This window comes from Myotis yumanensis, unplaced genomic scaffold (assembly GCF_028538775.1).
Source record: "Myotis yumanensis isolate MYYU_CA2020_CCGP unplaced genomic scaffold, mMyoYum1.0.hap1 SCAF_6, whole genome shotgun sequence".
Classification (NCBI taxonomy): domain Eukaryota; kingdom Metazoa; phylum Chordata; class Mammalia; order Chiroptera; family Vespertilionidae; genus Myotis; species Myotis yumanensis.
The window spans coordinates 24293392-24313686 of NW_027223757.1; the positions used below are offsets into that span (position 1 = coordinate 24293392).

The following is a 20295-nucleotide window of genomic DNA, read 5'->3' on the forward strand; positions in this document are numbered from 1 at the left end:
TAAAATAACCTTTATCGCTTATTTAAAATGTGGATTAACTCTACTAATTATTGGTTGACACTGGCCTCTAAGAAAAGAGGCTACTTTTCTAACAAGTCTCTGACTAGAGATCTTAGAGACAGCTGGGGAGGTGACCTCGCTGCAATCCTGCACTTTATAAAAGCTGGAGTTCCAGCTGCTTATTCTTTCCCTTGCTCCATCTTCATCAAAATCTCTCAGTTAGAGGGGAGTGGGTCGGAGGAGTTCCTCATAGTAGTTACTCCCAAGAAAATGAGTCAGGGCTTGGTTCTCACTTGCTCTAGCAAATCCTATCAAAATGAGTCTGTCCCACCACCTTCATTTCTTAAAGGAGTTTCCTGCTTTTTTGATTTAGCATTGGGCACAACACCTGGTAAACTAGAATATTTCTCCCAAGAGTCACACACAGAAGATGGAAGAGAGAGCCCCTATGACCATGACTTGCTCCTCCTAGTTTTTCGTTAAACAGTACATTACACAGGGCCCATTCTCCAGGTTATTCCCATTCTGGACAATGAGTGAACAGGGTGGTGTGTGTGTGTGTGTGTGTGTGTGTGTGGTAACTAAAGCACTCTCAATCTGAATTCTACAAGCCAATTTGCTTTTCATCCTCCAGGCTGAAAGCCACATGTGTGGGCAAGTGCAAATTCACTGAATTATTTTATTCTATTCCCAGATGGCTGGGTTTCCCTACTTGCAGTGTAAGTGTGCCTTTAACACTGAATGTTAATGTTAGGCTTTGCCAATTGCTTTCATGACCTCAATCATGTCAGGAGCCTTGTCCCCACCCACAATATAGCCCAAAGACGAGTGGTTTACACAGTCTCAGAGAACATCAGTGGATGCTGAAGGATTATAATTTGGTTTTAAATCAGGAAACATTTGATCCTACAATTATAATTGTCAAGATAATCTATAATAGGAAAAGTATAATATGCTAATTAGACCGGACATCCTTCTGGACAACCTTCCAGACGAAGCTGGGTCTGTGAGGGAAGCCTGGGTCCCGGGTGCCAGAGGGAAGCCAGTGCCAGCAGCCGGGGGAAGGAAGGCCTACTCTTGCATGAATTTTGTGCATTGGGCCTTTAGTTTCTACATAAGAGCAATAAATACATTAGGGGTGAATTAATTTTTGAACTTAAATAAAATTATGCAAAGTGCTTCTATATTCATACCACAGACAGTGTCAAGAACTCTCTTATTTAAATCTGTGCCCTGTAAGGGCCTTCTAGGAATAGCTTCAGGCTTTTTTGGTACAGAGCTCCACAGATAAGTCTCATTCAAGAATAGCATATGGTTTTGAATCAGGCTTTTGGAAGATGGACTAGCTTGTGTTGCATAGCAACTGTTTGAGAGAGAGGAACCCTCAGCGATGTCTCATTAGATCATGTGCATTAATTTCCTTCAGTGATGCTCTGGGCTCTGAAGTATATTGCTAGCTAGAAAATAGTGAATATTTATTAAACAAACATGTTTACTAGTAACTGAGTTGGGGTGGGGTGGGGGATTATTGGTTTTATTCAGTAGTGGTCATTCCAATCTGTACGGTCATTTTCTCAATGTCCACTAGATGGCACCTCTCATACGGAATGAGAGCACGCATGACTCAAGTGTGTTCTGTTGCTCAAGTCACCAAAACAGTGACCCACTACATGATTTCATAAGAACAAAGTTCAGCCATGGAGATGTTTATGAGTTTTGCTATTTTACATGGTGTACACTTTTATGTATATTTAACTCTGGGGGATGCAAACATAGAAAACACAAATCTCACACAGCACTCAAAAGGGCAACCATCTCACACTTATCCAAAGAGAGGAGAATTCATTGAAATCATTAAAGAAAGAAAGGCAAGAGGACTTAAGTTTCATCCTATTTTTCTGACTAATTTTAGCCAGAGTTTGTGGAAAAACATTGGCAAAAATTCATACTTACAGCATCTTGGAAGCTGAAGAGCACCACCTGGACCTGACTGATGCCGTGGCTGTCGAAGTCCAGCTCTAACTTCAGCTTTGACAGGGTGGTGGCTATGATTTTTCGGTCGGTGGACCTCACAAATTCTCTGAGGCTTGTGATGAGGGTTGTGATGTGCTCCCACTTTAGTTTAGGTTCTTCGGGCCCCTGTGAATAAAAGCCAGTTAACTTGTCAGTCGGTCAGTGGACTTAGGAACGTGGGCCTGCCATGCTCACGGCCCCTGCGGGGAAGGACTGGACTGCCAAATGGTCTGTCTAAGGAAAAAAGACCATATTTGAAATATATGGCTCCTTCCCCTCCTCCTGTCCTTTCCAAGAAATAATCAGACTTTGGGAAGAAGGGTACCTACCCCATACGTTAGCCAATAGCCGTGATACAGTCAGATACACAAAGCTTTGCGCAAACAGGGACAAGCAGGGGCAGTAAGACTCTTACTCTCAGAAATTTTAATCAGGAACTAAGGAGAGATTCAAGAAATAAGCCATAGGACCCCAAGCTCAAAGTCTGTCCAGAGAGAGAAGTCATAAAACAGGGGCAAGAATACATCTATTCATAAGGAAGGAAGCCGGAGCAATGGATAGGGAGAGAAGTGAACACAAACAGAAATGACACACCAAAAGGGCCCATAGCCACCGAGCCAGGAAGAGATGTACAAACTCCTGGAACTTGAAGTCCTTGGACTCACACTCTGGGCTTGGCTGGGCACTCTGGCTGGGCTCCTTCAGAGTCCCCTTCTCTCATTGCTATGTGTCTATCTACATGTCCCCAGCACTTCAACTGCCCTTGAGCCATGTCAGTTCCTTGCAACTGAAAGGGGCTGGCCTCAAACTCTGTCCTTGAAACAATTCCTACCCATCAACAAAGCAGTTACTTACAAGAATTGACCAACTGAATATTTTATATGTTAAAAATAAAATACAATTTTAAAAATTCCCTCTCTCAAGCTGAATTTCTTTTTACTTGCTCAAGCAACATTGCTTCCTTAAAGGTAACATAGTAGGATGTTATTTATTCTCTTTTTAACTTTAAGAAACAACAGGATTGCCCTGGCCGATATGGCTCAGTGGATGGAGTGTCAGCCTATGGACTGAAGGGCCCTGGGTTTGATTCCAGTCAGGGGCACATGCCTGGGTTGTGGGCTTGATCCCCAGTGGGGGATGTGCAGGAGGCAGCCAATCAATGATTCTCTCTCATCATTGATGTTTCTCTCTCTCTCCCCCTGTCCCTTCCTCTCTAAAATAAATAAAAATGTTTTTTTAAAAATAAACAGGATTTTTATAATGCTCATGTCTATCTCACATTATACATTTTGTTACTAAATCATTAAAATTAAATGCTTCAACTGGATTGTGAAAAATCACAGTATCTAGGGTTCTACGAAAATGGAAGCTCTTGCTCTCAATACATTCTCATCTGGAAGCTCTCTCTCATATTGATGTTTGCATGAGAAAAGATTATATTGAAAATCCTGAAGGCTGTCATTAAGGTAATATTTTAAAATGAGACTGGGAACAATTATAAACTGTTTATTTTCTTACCACGAACTAAATTACACCCAAAGTAAACATTCACAGGAAATATCATAATAACATGAAAACATGTTCAAGAAGAAAAATGTGACTTATTCAGGAATTGGAAGCTTAGCTTAGTGAAAAATCAGTTAATGTTTGGCACCAGTTTAAATAGCAAACATTTTTTTGACATTAGCATTGTTTTCACAACAGAAAAACATGTTGCTTCTGGGTTTTGGATGTGAGTGCCACTATCCTACAAAGGAATGCTGTCTACTTCAGGAAATGTAGTCTCTCTAGCGTATTTCAGCCACTTACACAATCGTTGTTTCTGTTTTAACTCCTGTCTCTGTGTGCAGTCACTACTGTGCCTTCACAAATGAGCATCTTAGTTATCGGGTAACACCTGATTCGCCATCAGAAGGTAGCACCTGACAGGGTGCCTTTTCCTAAGCATTCCTGGTATCATCACAGAATCTTTTGCAAAGGTGCTCTCTATTCTTTATCCTTTAACTTCCTTAAAAACAATGAGTGGATTTCAGAAGATGCTACAGATTGAAAGGCCTTTCGTGGGCTGATTTGAGGACCTGACCGCCATCTACATTTCAGTCTTGTTATAAAGGGTAGGCTTAAATGTAAAGATGTACCTAGAAATATGTAATACAATGGAAAGAATTGTTTCTATTTGGTTGTAGAAAAAAAATGAAAGATATTAAATATTGTTATTAGCCTGTTTGATGATAACAATAATAATAGCTAACATCCGTGGAACATTTTCTATTATCTCAATTGCTCATGATCTTAGTTATTCATTTTGGTTGTTGTTGTTAATACATTTTTATTGATTTCAGAGAGGAAGGGAGAGGGAGAGAGAGATAGAAACATCAATGATGAGAGAGAATCAGCTGCCTCCTGCACCCCAGGCATATGCCCCTGACCAAAATCGAACCCGGGACCCTTCAGTCCACAGGCCGACGCTCTATCCACTGAGCAAAACCAGCCAGGGCTTAGTTATTCTTTATAGCATTTCCTCTTTTATAGGTGAGGAAATTCAGCCTCAGAGAAGTTAAATAACTTGCCTAAATCACACAGCCTTTATTTATTTTATTTTATTTTTTTAATATATTTTATTGATTTTTTACAGAGAGAATGGAGAGGGATAGAGAGCTAGAAACATCGATGAGAGAGAAACATTGATCAGCTGCCTCCTGTACACTCCCCACTGGGGATATGCCCACAACCAAGGCACATGCCCTTGACCGGAATCAAACCCGGGACCCTTGAGTCCGACACAGCCTTTAAATGGTGGAACTAGTTCTGAGGTAAGTTGTGGCTGAGCCCAAGCTCTCGATCGTTACATTCTTCTGCCCAATTAGCTGGGTCAGGACCTGCTCTGCCACGAGACCATCAGGTGGAATCACAGGAAAGGATACACAGTCGCCTCAGCAGTACAGTCAGCAGGACCCTCACTATTACTTGATTCTGGATTTAGCATGTGATTCTGACCAGCAGTTTCTGGTCCTCACTGGTCCCTCCTACTGGTGCACCAAGGCATGCCCTCTGATGGCTTCTTTTAATAAGGTTTACTTTCATGTGTCTTTTTATAGAGAACATTCAAGTGGGCTTAAAAAACTAGGGAATCACAAAACATTGGAGAGGATTAACCAACATAAAAATTTAAGAATTTCAGCAAAGTCATGGAAGTGGAGTTTCTTGCTAGGCTCTGTGCTGAGAGGTGGGACAATGACAGTGATCAAGGTTGTCTCTGCCCCGATGGACCCATGATCCAGTGGAGAGACAAAGAAAAACACCAAAAAACCAGACATTTTCTGTGCTGGAACAGCACACCCTTTGGGGATGAACATGAGATTTAAACAATCCCTGAGTCCTGTGTTTCTGGCCTAAAACAGGTATCTTCACTAATGGCCACAGGAGAACCTTCACTCCACAATGACTTTCCTGTCCCCTCACCCCAAATGCCACCCCCTCCCCTGCTTTATGTTTCTTCCATCACTTGTCACCATCTGTCATCCCAGGAAGGAGAGCAGTGTGGTGGTTGAGAGCACAGACCTGGGAGCCAGACTGCCTGGCTCTGTCACTTAGGCCTGCATGGCCTAGGCAAGTGTACTCACCTCCTCTGTGCAAAGTGAGGATGCTAACAGAACTATTTATATAGCACTATTCTCATGGGGATTAAATGAGCAAATACCTATGAAATACCAAGAACGATAGCTGGCTCATAGAAATTGCTTGCTATTATTATATATGTTTAAAATTTCTTATATTTACAATATTTATTATTATTACACATTATAACTATATATTTAATTACATATGCTACTATACAGGGTGAGGCAAAAGTAGGTTTACAGTTGTGAGTATTCAAAAGTTTATTCTTGTATTATTTATTAATTATTGTATTACTCTATTTTCCATATGAGCAACTGTAAACCTACTTTTGCCCACCCAATATATTTAAATACATATTTACTCTTTTTTTATTTAATCCTTACTTGAGGATATGTTTTTATTGGTATCGAGAGAGAGAGAGAGAGAGAGAGAGAGAGAAGGGAAGTAAGAGCACTTGTGGGCACCTGGCTCCACATACACCCCAATCCAAACTGAGAACAATGTAAATTGTTAGACTGAGAAACTAAACACATGACCAACTCTTCCTCATCCATGCTTTTTGCAGCTGTTTTCCCAGGACAGACGGGAGGGAAGAAGGTATATGCAGTCCACACAGATGGGGCAGGACAGGTTGTAGCCAAAGGAGACAGCAGGCCTGGGGTTCCTACTTGTATCTGTAAGCAGAATCCCAGGGAACAAAGTCCCAGGTGTCATGGACTGAACTGTGTCCTTCCCTGCCCAAATTCTTATGCTGAAGCCCTAGACTTTGTGTTTGGAGATAGGGTTTAGGAAGTAATTAAGGTTAAATGAGATCACAAGGGTGGGACCCTACCCCAATTGGACTCATGTTTTTATAAGGAGAGGAAGACACACCAGGAGTGCACAGAGAAAAGGCCAATGAGGACACAGCGAGAAGGCGCCACCTGCAGGCCAAGGAGAGCGGCCTCGGGAGAAACCAAACCTGGCGACACCTTGCTCTGAGACTTCCAGCCTCCAGAACCGTGAGAAGTAAGTTCCCGGCTGCGCAGTCTATGGTATCTGTTATGGCAACCCCAGCGAACAAATACATGAGGGAACCAGAGTTGGACTGGCCAGATTTGTTTTTTCATAGCACAATGGCCCCTCGCCCACTATGTAATTTACTGGTTATTGCCCATCGTCTGCCACCTGAACGCAGCCCCTCCACCTCTGCTGCATCTGCAATGTTTCCTACATGCTCAGAGGAGTGACTGAGAGGCAGTTGTGAGCTACAGTCAGAATGAGAAATTCACGTTGCTCAATGTGTATGTATTGATTGGTTGAATATATGAATAAATGAAGGGTAAAAGAGGCTGGTAGGGACTAGTGGGAACTTCACCAACAGGAAAACTTTGCATTTGACTTAGAGTGAGTAAGAGAGATAGAAACATCAATGGCGAGAGAGAATAATTGATTGGCTGCCTCCTACATGCCCCCTACTAAGGATCAAGACCACAACCTGGACATGTGCCCTGACCAGGAATCGAACTGTGACCTCCTGGTTCATAGGTTGACGCTCAACCACGGAGCCACACCAGACGGCCCACTGGTTTTGACAGTTAAAATATGTAAACTCTGAAAACATGAAGCATCCATGAAAGGTCTTACCTGAGCCAAAGATTCCATTAAGTTTCTCACAACTTTGTCTTGGTCTTCCTTCAGGATCCGGTAAAGGGTGGCCCGCCTCTCGCTGTCCTTCCGCAGCATAAAGAACCCGGAGTCCTTTTCCTCGGGAGATGGGGGAGCACTGTGATCTTCAAAATTCTCATCTGGAATGCTGCAATAATTCACACAGCACAAATCACACTTTCCTTTCTAAGGTGATACACCACACGCTTCCTTCCCCCAAAGTAAGTCAGGTCTTTACCCCAAAAAGAGGGTCCGCATTCCTTTCACATCCTTTTCTCCGCAGGATTTGGCTCTTGTTTTGAAAGAGAAGGGGTCCACCTTGAGCTCCGTGTCAGGAGAAACTGAGCCGTACTCACTGCTGCTGCTCGTGTCCTCCACCAGGACAGGGACTGGCAAGGATATGCTCCTAAGGTATTCTGCTTGTAGGAGGGGAAGAGAATTAACGCTGGGAAAAATGTACACATACTGCAATGCCTACTGAACGAGAGCAGTCTTAGCTGTGAAGGGTCTCGTTCCAACCTAAGAGTCTGGTCATGATATTCGGATTGCTCCCAGGCTCCATATATGACCCCCGCAGGAGGGGTCGGTGAGGAAGCGGCCTCGTGGGCCCTGTCAGGAAGATCTCAGGAGCATGAAACTGTGGAGGAAGCATCAGACCCAGCACGCCTTGGGTTCCAATCCCTCTGTTTTTATTGTCCACTTGTCAGATTACAGGAAGGTCATTTTTAGGTCTGTTTACTCTATAGAGTAAAGGACAAGATCCCTAAGTTTTAAACCATGTTCCTCAGAGGCGTAAGGGTCCACCTTAGCACCTTGGGGCTGCCTTGGATGGGGTGAGTAAGTAGGATTCTGTGATTCTAGAACACAGGTTCCAACCCTGTTTTACCTAAAACAAATATGCTCTGTGAGCCTTATACATCAGGGCTCTGCCTGAGGATTCACGTAAAAAAGGGTTCACTGCTAAACACAAATTTCAGAAACCAATGGACTAGACCAGTGGTCGGCAAACTCATTAGTCAACAGAGCCAAATATCAACAGTACAACGATTGAAATTTCTTTTGAGAGCCAAATTTTTAAAACTTAAACTATATAGGTAGGTATATTATTATTCACTTAAGTAGGGTACTCCTAAGGCTTAGGAAGAGCCACACTCAAGGGGCCAAAGAGCTGCGTGTGGCTCGCGAGCCGCAGTTTGCCGACCACGGCACTAGATGATCTCTTTCCCAGCTGTCAGATACTATGATTCTATGACCAACTTGCTCCAAGCTAAGAAAGTGTGGACTCCACTCAAATTGAAGACTTCAAAAATATAAACACCCTCATGCATTTAGGGAGGAACAACTGAAGCTTCCCTCATGAAAGAGAAAGGTGAGGGGTTTTGACAGAATGAGCCCCGCCAGGCTTGCAGCTGCACACAGCCTTAGTACCAGCAGCCGCCCCTGAAAGCAGGGAGAGGAGGGGGAGTCTATTTGAGGAGCTGATCACATGACCCACCCAGCTTCAGCTCAATGGGAAATATAACAATAAACTCACCATTTGATCCAGGTGAAAGAGCTGTGGGAAGAAAAGCAAAGAACAACATAAACACACATTGGGGTTGATGTTAAACTGAGGAGCCAACAAAAAGTGAGGACTTGATGTGGGAAGCAATGCCCTTTCCAAGCTTTCAAGCTGCCCACCCTCATCCCATAGAAACACCAAAACACCAACAACGAATAGATCATTTACTTGTTTTTTTCCTCTCAGAAATGAGTTATGGAAATCCTTGCAAAAATGTAATTAACATTTTTACACTGCTGTTTTACTTATAACTGGCAATGCTTCTTTTTTTGGAGGGAGAGGAGTTAATTACTCAGAACGATATTCTCTAAGAAGCAATAAGTATTTTCTACTGCCTAAAATGAAAATAACATATTATCTAGAAAGATTGAAAATTCAACAGCTCAGCTCTATAACAGACCTGTAACCCATTAGTTGTAATTTGGAGTTTCAGCTCTAAAAGGCTGTATTTCACCCTTTTTCCAGTTTAACCTTTGGATCAGCATGCTAGAATGCTGTAGATACTGACACAGTAAAAATACCTACTAACCGAATGATGAAACACTATTATGCATGAGGTCCTGGCGTTTGTGAAGGTGATGGTAACACAGCTTCCCGATACTGAAACTGGATGCCTGACAACACTGCCAGTGTTTACAGCAATTTCCAGTGACATCTACAGACAGATTAGCTTGTTTCTGGAAAAATCGTCCATCTTAAAAGCTTAGGGTTTAGGGACTCTGAACTGTATCTCCTTCAATGCAACCACATACCTGAAAGCTTAGGCTGTGTCTTTTTCTTTTTGCTTGAAACTTTTAAGAACTCATCAATAAGCAAGTCGTTAGCACAGGCTCTCTTGTCAGGGTCTGGTTCAAAACACTTCAATATGAATGCCTTGGCCTCCGCTGACATGGACTCCGGGATCTCCGGGTGGACTTTAAACATTCCCACCTAAGAAACAGCACAATGGGGCTTCTGAGTGACATCTCATCCCATGAGCTCCTGGCATCATAACTTGGTCTCCTACTGTAACAAAATCCTTTATCATATGCTATGAACTCATGGATTTTCTCAAAGGGAGGTAGGATACTTTTTCTGCAGGCTATAGAAAGTTTCCAGAGTGCTTTTGCAACTTTATCAATGACATAGGCAGAGTGATTAGCGTAAGACACTAAACAGCACTATAAAGTAGCAATTCAGTCCTCAAGGCTTGAGGACACATTCGCACACCAGCGAGAAGAAAGGATGTTTTTAATTGGACCCTTGTGCTGGTCATGACAGTGGTGTGCCAGGCACTGTGCTTGGCTTTTTCCATTTTCATTCAATGAATCTCCTCCCAACAACTCAATGGATTGAATATTATTATATTTGTTGCACCAATGAGGAAAATGAGGCTCAGAGGGATCAGGTTATATGGTTATAAAAAGGCAAATCTGGGATTTGAACCTTTAATGCTTAAAATTTCTGTTCTTTCCTCTACTCCATAATTTATGAATATTTCCCCCGTCTCAAACTGCCTACATTAAAAGATATTTAAAAACACTTTAAATAAAATAGAATTTTTATAGCAATTCAACTTTCTTTTCATTGCTGCCATTCTAAAAAATGTTTTTCAATGTTTTCATGTATTTAGTAGAGAAAATTTTCTAAGGAAATCTTTTATGTTAGATAGTTTATATAAGTGTATTATTACATAGGTAATATGTAATTGTAATATTTATATAGCCTTTACTATTCTAAGTGCTTTGCACATATTATCTCATATACTCCTCAAAAAACCTCTACTACATAGGTACTAAATTTATTCCTGATTTAGAGATGCGGAAACTGAGGTACAAGAAGGTTAAGTAATTTTCTCAGTCATCAACTAGCTTGACTGTGTTGGAGCCTGGATTCAAACACTGTAAGTCAGTGTCAGAGTCTACGCTATCGCGTCTAAAGCACATTGTATTATGATCCCTGCACTGACGGTAACAGCAGCATTTCAGAGTGAAGTCCTAAACATTGGTAACAACTTCCGAGATTGGCCAAGAAGAGAAAGACATTCATTCATGTCAAAAAAGGAAGCTCTCATCACTCTTCAGGCTTGGTTACACTACTCATTTCTGTATCAGCAGTATCCCATCACATCATCTTCAAGCTCAAAGTAAACCAAGCTTTGTACAGAAGCAAAGGTATGTAACACAGGGCCTCTCCTGAGAGGCTCTTCAGCAATGGAAAGAGTGCTAGAGACATGGTCAGAGGCAGGGGAAAAAATAAGTTATCAAAAGCCTTCTTCCTTAGAGAACAGAAGAATGTGAGCTTTCCGCCTCAGGAAACAGGTTCTCAGTTTATTTTATTTTTAATTTTTGTTTTTTTTAAATATATTTTTATTAACTTCAGAGAAGAAGGAAGAGGGAGAGAGAGAGAAACATCAATGATGAGAGAGAATCATTGATCAACTGCCTGCTGCATACCCACTATTGGGGATCGAGCCCAAAACCCAGGCATGTACCCTGACAGGAAATCGAACCCTGACCTCCTGGTTCATAGGTCGACACTCAACCACTGAGCCATGCCGGCCAGGCCAAGTTCTCAGTTTAAACTTCACTTTGGCGTGGTGCTGTAGCAGGTGAGAACTTCAGGGACTCAGCCACAGGTCACTGCTTTGCCCAGTCTCCAGATTTGGAAGCTGTAGCCTAGGGCTCTCTCAGCTCTATTTTGATATCAGATGCTCCCTATTTGGGCTGCTTCCCACTCCCAAAAGAGTTACTAATGGGCAAATTAAGAGACTAGAAGAGTAAGTATCCTATATAATAAAAGCATAATATGCAAATCGACTGAATGGCCAAAGAGCAAAATGACCATCCAGGACCACGTTATGACACCCATTGGCGCCAGGCCAGCCAAGGTGGGTGCGATGCAATTAGTCAGGGGCCCGGCCATCGCCCCAAGATTGCCCCACAGAGGGAGGCCCAGGCCACTGGACAGCAGGCTGTGGTGGGTGGGTGGAGCCTCCCACTGTGAGGGAAGCCCAGGTCCCAGGTGCCAGAGTGAAGGAAGTCCTACTCTTGCACGAATTTCATGCATCAGGCCTCTAGTCTATAATAATAAAAGCATAATATGCTAATTAGACTGGACAGCCGAATGACCTTCTGGACGAAGCTGTGGCAGCAGGGCTGAGGCAAAGGCAGTTAGGGGTGATCAGGCAGGCAGGCAGAGTGGTTAGGAGCCATCAGTCCTGTATTGTGAGAGGGATGTCTGACTGCCTGTTTAGGCCTGATCCCGTGGGCCTAAACCAGCAGTCAGACATCCCTTGAGGGGTCCTGGATTGCAAGAGAGTGCAGGCTTGGCTGAGGGACCCCCCCCACTTCCATGCACAAATTTCATGCATTGGGCCTCTAGTATGAGAATAAGATGTGTACTTAAAATAGCAAAACCATGCCTTTTTAAAATGGAGATGTCAAACTCTTATAATAAAGTAAAGGAAAATATTTATTTGGTTTAATACTTAAATAGATAAAAAATGTTCTTATATCTACCTCCATGGAAGCTTTTTAACCTGTGTTTCCCAAAGAGCTTACACAATCTTCCATGGAGTGGTGTGTTCTTTACACGGCACTGTGAAAATGTGGTCAATGGAAGTTACACTGCGTGCCGCTTTATAGCTGAGAAAACTAAGGTGGGGAGAGCCTCTTATGAGGCACCGACTGAGGGGAGTGAATCATCTTGAACTATAATATGCTCTCAGACGGTGCTCACTTAGGCTCCTTGCCTTCTGGCTAAAAGCAGATGGCATGCACACACGGAACAGCCAGCAGTTTTACCCACTGGTTTTTAAGATATTTAAGATATACAAAATGTGACCTTGAACATTGCTGCTTGTGGTTCTCCCAGTTCATAAAAGGGCGGTTTCCCTGTGGCCATTTCGATGATGGTGCAACCCAAAGACCAAATGTCTGCTGCTTTCCCATAGCCTCTGGGTCCTTTGTCTATTATTTCTGGTGCCATGTACTGAAGGGTACCTGGGAAGAGCACAAACACAATCCTACTTCAAAAGAGAACATCTAACGACAGTTTCAATTCCTCTACATAAATAAGGCACATTAAAAGTATGATTCAGGTCTTAATACTGCATCCTTTTTGAATGCCAGTTTTTCTCTGCTGTGAATACAAGAGAAAATAGCAGTTTTTATAATGGATTTTATTAGCGAGGTGAAAATAGTTTACCAATATTACCTGGATATGAACAGATACGTTCTCATTTCTTAAATAGTATAATTAAGGCATTATTCCATTAGGACCTCTTAGAAACTTCTAACAACTGGTCATTTGAGAACAACAGAGAATACACCAACACACGTTTTCTAAAATCAGTTTTTGAAGCACGTGAAAACTCTCATTATGAATACTTCTAATCTTTTCCAAGAAAAGTCTAGGTCAGTCATCAATTTCCTTAGATTTATATTTCTCAATTCCTGATTTGAATGCTTAGTTCTTCTGTTTTCATTCTTATTTCTAAATCATTCAAGCATGCAGATTCTAAAAGGTATTGTCAAAAATAATGTAAATCTATAAATCAAATATTTACGACTTCTGCTATGTGCCTGTGGTCCATGGAATAATGGGTTTAACAGGTCAAAGTCAGGCCATGAGCCATCAGTACAGACAAATCACCAGGTACAGAGTGAAGAATAAAATGAAAAAAAAAAAAAGAGAGGATATTTTATATAAAGAATCAAAGAGTTGAAGAATGCAATATGATGGAAAGAGAATTAAGTGGGGGAGCCAAGATCCCGTGTTTCTAGTTGTGGTCTGGTATGTCTCTGATAAACACTCAACTGCAGTTGTATCCTTGGCTCAAGTGAGAGGCTGGACTTGTGTTTCTAACGCCTGCTGCAGTGATTCCCCGAAGTCGAGCAATGAGGACAGAGTGGGAAGAGAAACAGATTATTGCCACATCCCCTGCTTCTGATATATTCATACAAATGGTATAATCAGCAAATAGGAACTCCTCCACGATGCCATCTTGAATTATTTCAAATCTTGAGGCATTTGCCAAAAGTGCTACTTCAATCTTTTCTGATTCATAACCAATGACAGACATTTTGGTAAATACAGACACCACCTTTTACAAATGCCTTGTGCATGATTTGTAGGTGAAAACTGCTATGCAAAATTCCTCTAAGTTGTTCCTATGAAAGCTACTGTCATGAGCTAGAACAGCCGTGGGCAAACTATGGCCCGAGGGCCGGATCCGGTCTGTTTGAAAGGAATAAAACTAAAAAAAAAAAAGACCGTACCCTTTTATGTAATGATGTTTACTTTGAATTTATATTAGTTCACACAAACACTCCATCCATGCTTTTGTTCTGGCCCTCCGGTCCAGTTTAAGAACCCATTGTGGCCCTAGAGTCAAAAAGTTTGCCCACCCCTGAGCTAGAAGCTGGCTGTTGTCATAAAAATAAATAAAGTCTATTAATTTTGTCAATTAATTTAGTATTGTTATCTTGGCAGCTTTATCCTCCAGACCTCATCATTACGTAGCAGTAGCTCAAGTTCATGTTCACATACACCTGCACATGTCTGCTCTCAGCTTAAATCAGCAAAATTCCTGGACGGAAGCATTTCACCTGGCCAAGGATCAGGCCACCACACTCCTCAAGTCACCTATGCTTAGGAGAAAAGTATTGTGATTTATCTTCATTTATAGCTTCCCCCAAAGTGATCATGTTTTATGATGTAAATTAAATCAAGTGGTCTTTAAAAAATATGTGTTGAAGCCTACTGCTCCTTTCTGTTGTCTCTGGGTCTAAAATAGAATTACTGAGAGAATTTGAGTTGTTTTAATATCGTAGTAGGCATCACAACTGATCAACAGTATATAAATTGAAAAGAATTGGACAATTCAAGTCATATCTTAATAATAAATTATGCAATGTTTTTATTCATCAGATATTTCAAAGAGTGCTACCTGCCAATTGTGTTTAATTATCCCTCATTGAGCAAGTGGCAATAAAAACAGGTTTGGTCATGTGTTCATATCTGTTCCCTTCACTCCACAAACACATGACACATAATATTTTATATAAAGAGATTTACAGAGCTGGGTAACAAAGCTGAAAGCCAGTCTGGGGAGCCACTACAGCTTAGTAGCTACAAGCTTCAATTTTGACATCACACTGTGTCCATTCATTCATATGTCCAGCAGTTCCATATTAAGGGCCTACCATGGGCCGGGCACTGTTCTAGGCATTTAGAATATAGCTGCAGAATAAACAGACAGAAATCTCTGTGCTTGTGGAGCTGACGTTTTTGCAGTGGGAGACAGACAATAAACTACAGCATAATAAACAAGTAAGTTGTATAGTATATTAGAAAGTTATGTATCATGACAAACCCCCCCAAAAAAAACAAGAGTAAGAAAAGGGTAGCAGATGTGACCAGGGAGGGCTGCCATGCAAACAGGAAGGGGCTCACCGAGATGACATCTGAGGTAAGACCTGAAGGAGGAGAGGGACTCCGCCATGCAGATGGCTGGGAGAAGAGTGTTGTAGCAGCAGGAAAAGCTTGTGCAAAGGCCCTGCAGCGCGATGAAGGAAAGGCAGGAAGGCCTAAGTTTCTGGGACAGAGTGAGCAAGGGGGGAAGAGTAGGAAATGAGGTCTAAATGGTGACGAATTCCAAATTGTCCACCATTGTAAGGACTTCGGCGTTTGTTTGCTGTGAAAGTAGCAGCAAGTCACTGTGGTCTCTGAGTGATAGGGCTGAGGTTGAGAATGGACATAGAGGGCAAGAGAGGAGGCAGGGAGAAGAGGTTATTGAGGTAACGCAGGTGAGAAACTCGGGTGGTAGCAGTGGAGGCAGTGAGGAACTGTTCCAATTTTGGACACACTTTGAAGGTAGAGCCAATAGGTTTCCCTGATGGATTGGGTGGGAGTGTGAGAAAAGAGAAGCGCCACAGATAATTCTAAGTTTGGAGTGGCCATTAACTGCGATGGGGAAAAGTGTGGGTGGAACAGGTCTGGGGAGAAGTTAATTTCATTCGGCATGTTACGTCTGGTTTGAAGCGCAGCTCTATGACTGGTTAGCTTTGTGACCTTGGGCAAGCTACTTAACCTCCTTGAACCTTCATTTTCTCACCCTAAACTGGGATAATGATACCTAAGGATTAGGGCTGATATATGAATTTCAGTGAAATAACATATATAAAGCACTTAGCACAGTTGGGTATACACTCTATAGGTGGTGGTCGCTGCTGCCTTCCCTCTCATCACATGACCAGGCAGTGAAATGGACCGAGGTCTTTCAGCGCAGTTCATCAGAGGCTGACTAAGCGCTGGGGACGTGGTTAGTTCCAAGGCCTACGGCCGAGAATCCAGGTCCGCACACCCAGGCCCTCCTGACCAGCGCTGCAGACAGACTCGGCACATTAATCATACGTGTCTCCCCTGAGGCCACTGAGAGACGTACAAGCACAGGGCCCTGGATGACCACTGTACTAGAACTCCTTCGAGAACTAACAAAAAATGTTTTCAAGATTATCAGGAGATATTCAAGTGACATCTCGCCCAAATAAAGTGTCTGAAAGTAGGGATTTTCCTCTCAGAAGTTACTGAGTCTTGGAAGCATTTAAAATGTCTCTTGCCAAACTGATACAGAATGAGAAAAGAAACATAAAGACATCTGAAATTACTAATAAATTAGAACCTATTTTGAAAAAAAGAAAAGAAAAGAAAATGCATTCTAAATGTGTTTAACTCTTTACCCTGAAATTCCCATTGCTGTTATAGTAGGAACTAGGCCAGAGGTGTCGCTGATGGGGTGTTCTGAAGAGAAAGCATATGGAATTTCTCTCTTTTCCCCCTTCCAGGCTTCCAGAATAGATACTTTAGCAAAGTGGAGAGAAATACTGACTGACGCAAGAAGGCCAAAGCAGAGAGCAAAGGGTAGATAAAAAAAATCTGACCTTATCATTTATAAACTGTTGTGACTTTGATGTCCCTTTTCTCTCAATTTCCTCATCTGCAAAATGGAGTTACTACCACCTACCTCACAGAACTAAGAAATGGGGACATCTGGCCATTTTGCTTAATTCATTATCTTTTTTCCCTCCTAAATCTTTCTCTAATAATAATAGTTCCTGAGAAATAGCAGAATGGAGTGCTAAGAGCTTGGAATGGAGAGCAGGGCTGAAGTTTCGGATGCCCTCCCGGTGACTGCTGGGCAGTCATGAATCTCTCTGAGCCTCGGTTTCCTCTTGGCCACTGTTGTCTTTTTAGAACCCCTGTGTCTCCTCCCTCCCAGGACTTTGCTCTAGAGGCAGCTCAGTGGTTGCATTGCCTAACCTCTGAGAAAAGCTCTCTCCCCATCCCACTTCTGAGTTGGTGAGTCACTTCCTCTTTCAGGATTGAAAGGGGCTGAACTCCTGCAGTTATTTATGTTGTGAGCAGGGGAATGCATCACAGGGAGTAAACAGTTTAGAAAAGAGGGAATTCATAGTCCACATGGGAAGTGATTAAGGTATGAGTAAGAATCACAGAGAGGTTAGGCTGAAAAATGTTTTAAAAAAATCTTGTCAGGATTATATTGATTGTAGGCCAAACAGGAGAGAAGTAATGACATGAAAAGAAAAACAAACAAATGAAGAGGTAAAAAAAAATCTTCAGTAGCATCAAGCAAGGAGATTGAATAGGTCCTATAAATTTAAGATGAGAAAAGGGTCAGATCAACTTCTGTATATCATTTTTCAGTAATCATCAAAAGATATCAACATTAATATTTGTGAGAACAACTAAATTTATCTCTTACATTATGTTCAAACGCAGCAATTATTTATTTAATTACATAAGATCTGTATCATCATTGCAAAAACATACCAGTAAAAGTTTCAGTGCTTGGGTTTATGCCAGCAAGCCTCTTTGATGTGCCGAAGTCAGAGATCTTGAGAACACCACTATAGGTATTAATCAACACATTGTCACCCTAGAAAAGAGAGGATTTTAATAAAAAACATTACATTTCTTCCAATCCTGTGTATTGTTGGCTCTCAAATCCAACAAGAAAAGGTGTCCTTAGAGCAAACAAGGACACTAATTTTATATTCTTCGTTAATAGTTAATCTCAACAAGAAATTCTTGACACCATTTTTGTTTATATGTTATCAGTTGTCCACAATTGCCACTTGGGTCACAAGGTCAAACATGGTTAGTTAGAGCATGCTACAGTTTACAGATGGCAGGGGTTGCCTATGCATGGTACATGTATAACAAGTTCAATTATCTATATACTAGAGACCGGGTGCACAAAAATTTGTGCACTCGGGGGGGAGAGGGGGTCCCTCAGCCCGGCCTGTGCCCTCTTGCAGTCTGGGACCCCTCGGGAGATAATGACCTGCTGGCTTAGGCCTGCTCCCGGGTGGCAGAGGGCAGGCCCAATCCCTAGGTGCAGTCCCTGGTCGGGCTCAGAGCAGGGCCGATTGAGGAGCTGGGGCGCCGCCCCCTGTCATGCACAGAGCAGGGCGGATCGGGAGGTTGCGATGCCACCCCTAGTCACGCTCAGGGTAGGGCCGATTGGGGGGTTGGGGCACCGCTCCCTGTCACACTCAAGGCAGGGTCGATAGGGAGGTTGCGGCGCCACCCCCTGTCATGCACAGAGCAGGGCCCATCAGGGGGTTGGGGCGCCACACCCTGTCACACACAGAGCCACAGGGCGATCAGGGGGCTGGGGAGCTCCCCCCTATCAGGCACAGAGCAGGGCTGATCAAGGGGTTGGGGCGCCTTCCCCTGTCACACACAGAGCTGCAGGGCGATCGGGGGGTTTGGGCACTGCCCCCTGTCACGCTGATCCTGGTGCCGGGAGGCCTCGCGGCTCCACTGATCCCGGTGCTGGGAGGCATATTACCCTTTTACTATATAGGATAGAGGCCTGGTGCATGGGTGGGGGCCAGCTGGTTTGCCCTGAAGGGTGTCCTGGATCAGGGTGGGGGTCCCGCTTGGGTGCCTGGCCAGTCTGGGTGAGGGGCTAAGGGCTGTTTTCAGGCTGGCGGGTGACTGAAGCTCCCAACTGCTCCTTTTTTTCTTTTTCTTTTTTTATTCTGGGCCAGCTTTAGCTCTGAGGCTTGGCTCCAGCTCTGAGGCCTCGGCTGCTGAAAGCAGGTATCTGGTTTGTTTGGGTTCTATAATCGAAACACTGTTTCAACTCCAGCTCTGAGATCCCAGCTGGCTGAAAGCAGGTTTCTGGGGTTTTGTTTAGCTTCTATATTTGTAACAATGTTTCAAACTGTAAGCTCAGAGGCCGGCAGCGGCAGGCGGGGAACGTTGGCTTCCTCTGTCACTGAAGCAAGCAAGCCTCCTGTTCGCTTCAAGCTGCCTGGCTGCCGGCCGCCATCTTGGCTGGCAGTTAATTTACATATCGCCCTGATTAGCCAATGGGAAGGGTAGCGGAGGTATGGCTAATTACCATGTTTCTCTTTTATTAGATAGGATATAAAAGGCTAATATGCTAAGTGTCCCTCATCCCATACAACCAGTCGCTATGACATGCACTGACCACCAGGGGGCAGACGCTCAACGCAGGAGTTGCCATGACGCACACTGGCCATTTACAGAGAAATGACAGTGTGGACCTGGTGCCGACAAAGCAACACTTGGCTTCCTCCAAATGGGACACAGGCCCCACCACCACCCCGGAGTGACAGCCTACCAAATCGCAGCCAATGCTGCCAAGATGCAAAATGCAGCCCATAGCCCAGCCCAGCCCCAAAATGGTGGTTGTGGGCATCGAGTAATGACATCATGTAGCAATGCCTGGCTTCCTCTCCCTAGCAACTAGTCTCCTTGCAGTTTCTTCATCCCAGAAACATGACTTGCTTTATAGCCAGGTGGAAACATTTCACACTGTAACCAAATGTCTGTGAAGTGTTTTCATGTGCCTCATCTCATTTGATCCTCACAGAAGTCCTGCAGTTAGGTAGATAGGAGACTCGGTGGAATCCTATTTTCTTTCGTTAGCCGGAAAACGGAGATTTAGAAAGCTTAGAAACTTGAGCAGACTGAAAAGAAGTAAAAAATGGTGGACCTTGAAAATGACTTCAGGTTTTCTCACTGCGCAAAATTGTTAAATATTTTACCCTTTGTTCTCCCTTCGTGATCTACAATAATAATCTGCTTCATGTTGATATTTACTGTTGTGTTGCTGACAATTACCCGAAAGAGAAGTTGGGGTGCTTCACTGGGCTGGAAAAAGTTTAGCTAAATCAGAAAGCAGTTCTAATTAAGCAAGTTTATTCTATATCCATAAAAGGCTAAGTTAACTTGTGCATGTACAATACATATAAAGCTCTCGCTGGCGCCAAACGCCTGTCTTTCAGTCTGTCATTGTCAATCATGAATGTGGTTGAAACTTCTATTATAGAGAAAGGGTGAATAGCAATATTAAAATATTTCTTCTAATTAATTTCCTTTCAATGTGCACGAATCTGTGCACCGGGTTATTA

At 43.0% G+C, this 20295-nt stretch overlaps 1 protein-coding gene and 1 long non-coding RNA gene across 4 annotated transcripts in view; one reads left to right on the top strand and one right to left on the bottom strand.

Annotated features, from left to right (window-relative positions):
• Positions 1 to 20295, top strand: part of LOC139012196 (uncharacterized) — a 53726-nt gene that overhangs the window by 24814 nt on the left and 8617 nt on the right. The window contains exons 2-5 of one of the 2 annotated variants that reach the window (XR_011471829.1): positions 6493 to 6642; positions 7315 to 7472; positions 7565 to 7692; positions 14318 to 14482. This is a non-coding gene — a long non-coding RNA (uncharacterized lncRNA). Of the gene's footprint in view, positions 1 to 6492; positions 6643 to 7314; positions 7473 to 7564; positions 7693 to 14317; positions 14483 to 20295 lie in introns of those variants that run through there. The other variant, XR_011471827.1, reaches the window with a different exon arrangement.
• MAP3K5 (mitogen-activated protein kinase kinase kinase 5) overlaps positions 1 to 20295 on the bottom strand; it is a 169284-nt gene that overhangs the window by 18041 nt on the left and 130948 nt on the right. For both annotated transcript variants that reach the window (XM_070417761.1, XM_070417762.1), the window contains 7 exons: positions 17678 to 17783; positions 12668 to 12825; positions 9595 to 9772; positions 8816 to 8836; positions 7520 to 7697; positions 7261 to 7429; positions 1954 to 2139 (listed from right to left, as the gene is read on the bottom strand). In XM_070417761.1, the coding sequence (XP_070273862.1) occupies positions 1954 to 2139; positions 7261 to 7429; positions 7520 to 7697; positions 8816 to 8836; positions 9595 to 9772; positions 12668 to 12825; positions 17678 to 17783 (996 nt within the window). The remainder of the gene's footprint in view (positions 1 to 1953; positions 2140 to 7260; positions 7430 to 7519; positions 7698 to 8815; positions 8837 to 9594; positions 9773 to 12667; positions 12826 to 17677; positions 17784 to 20295) is intronic.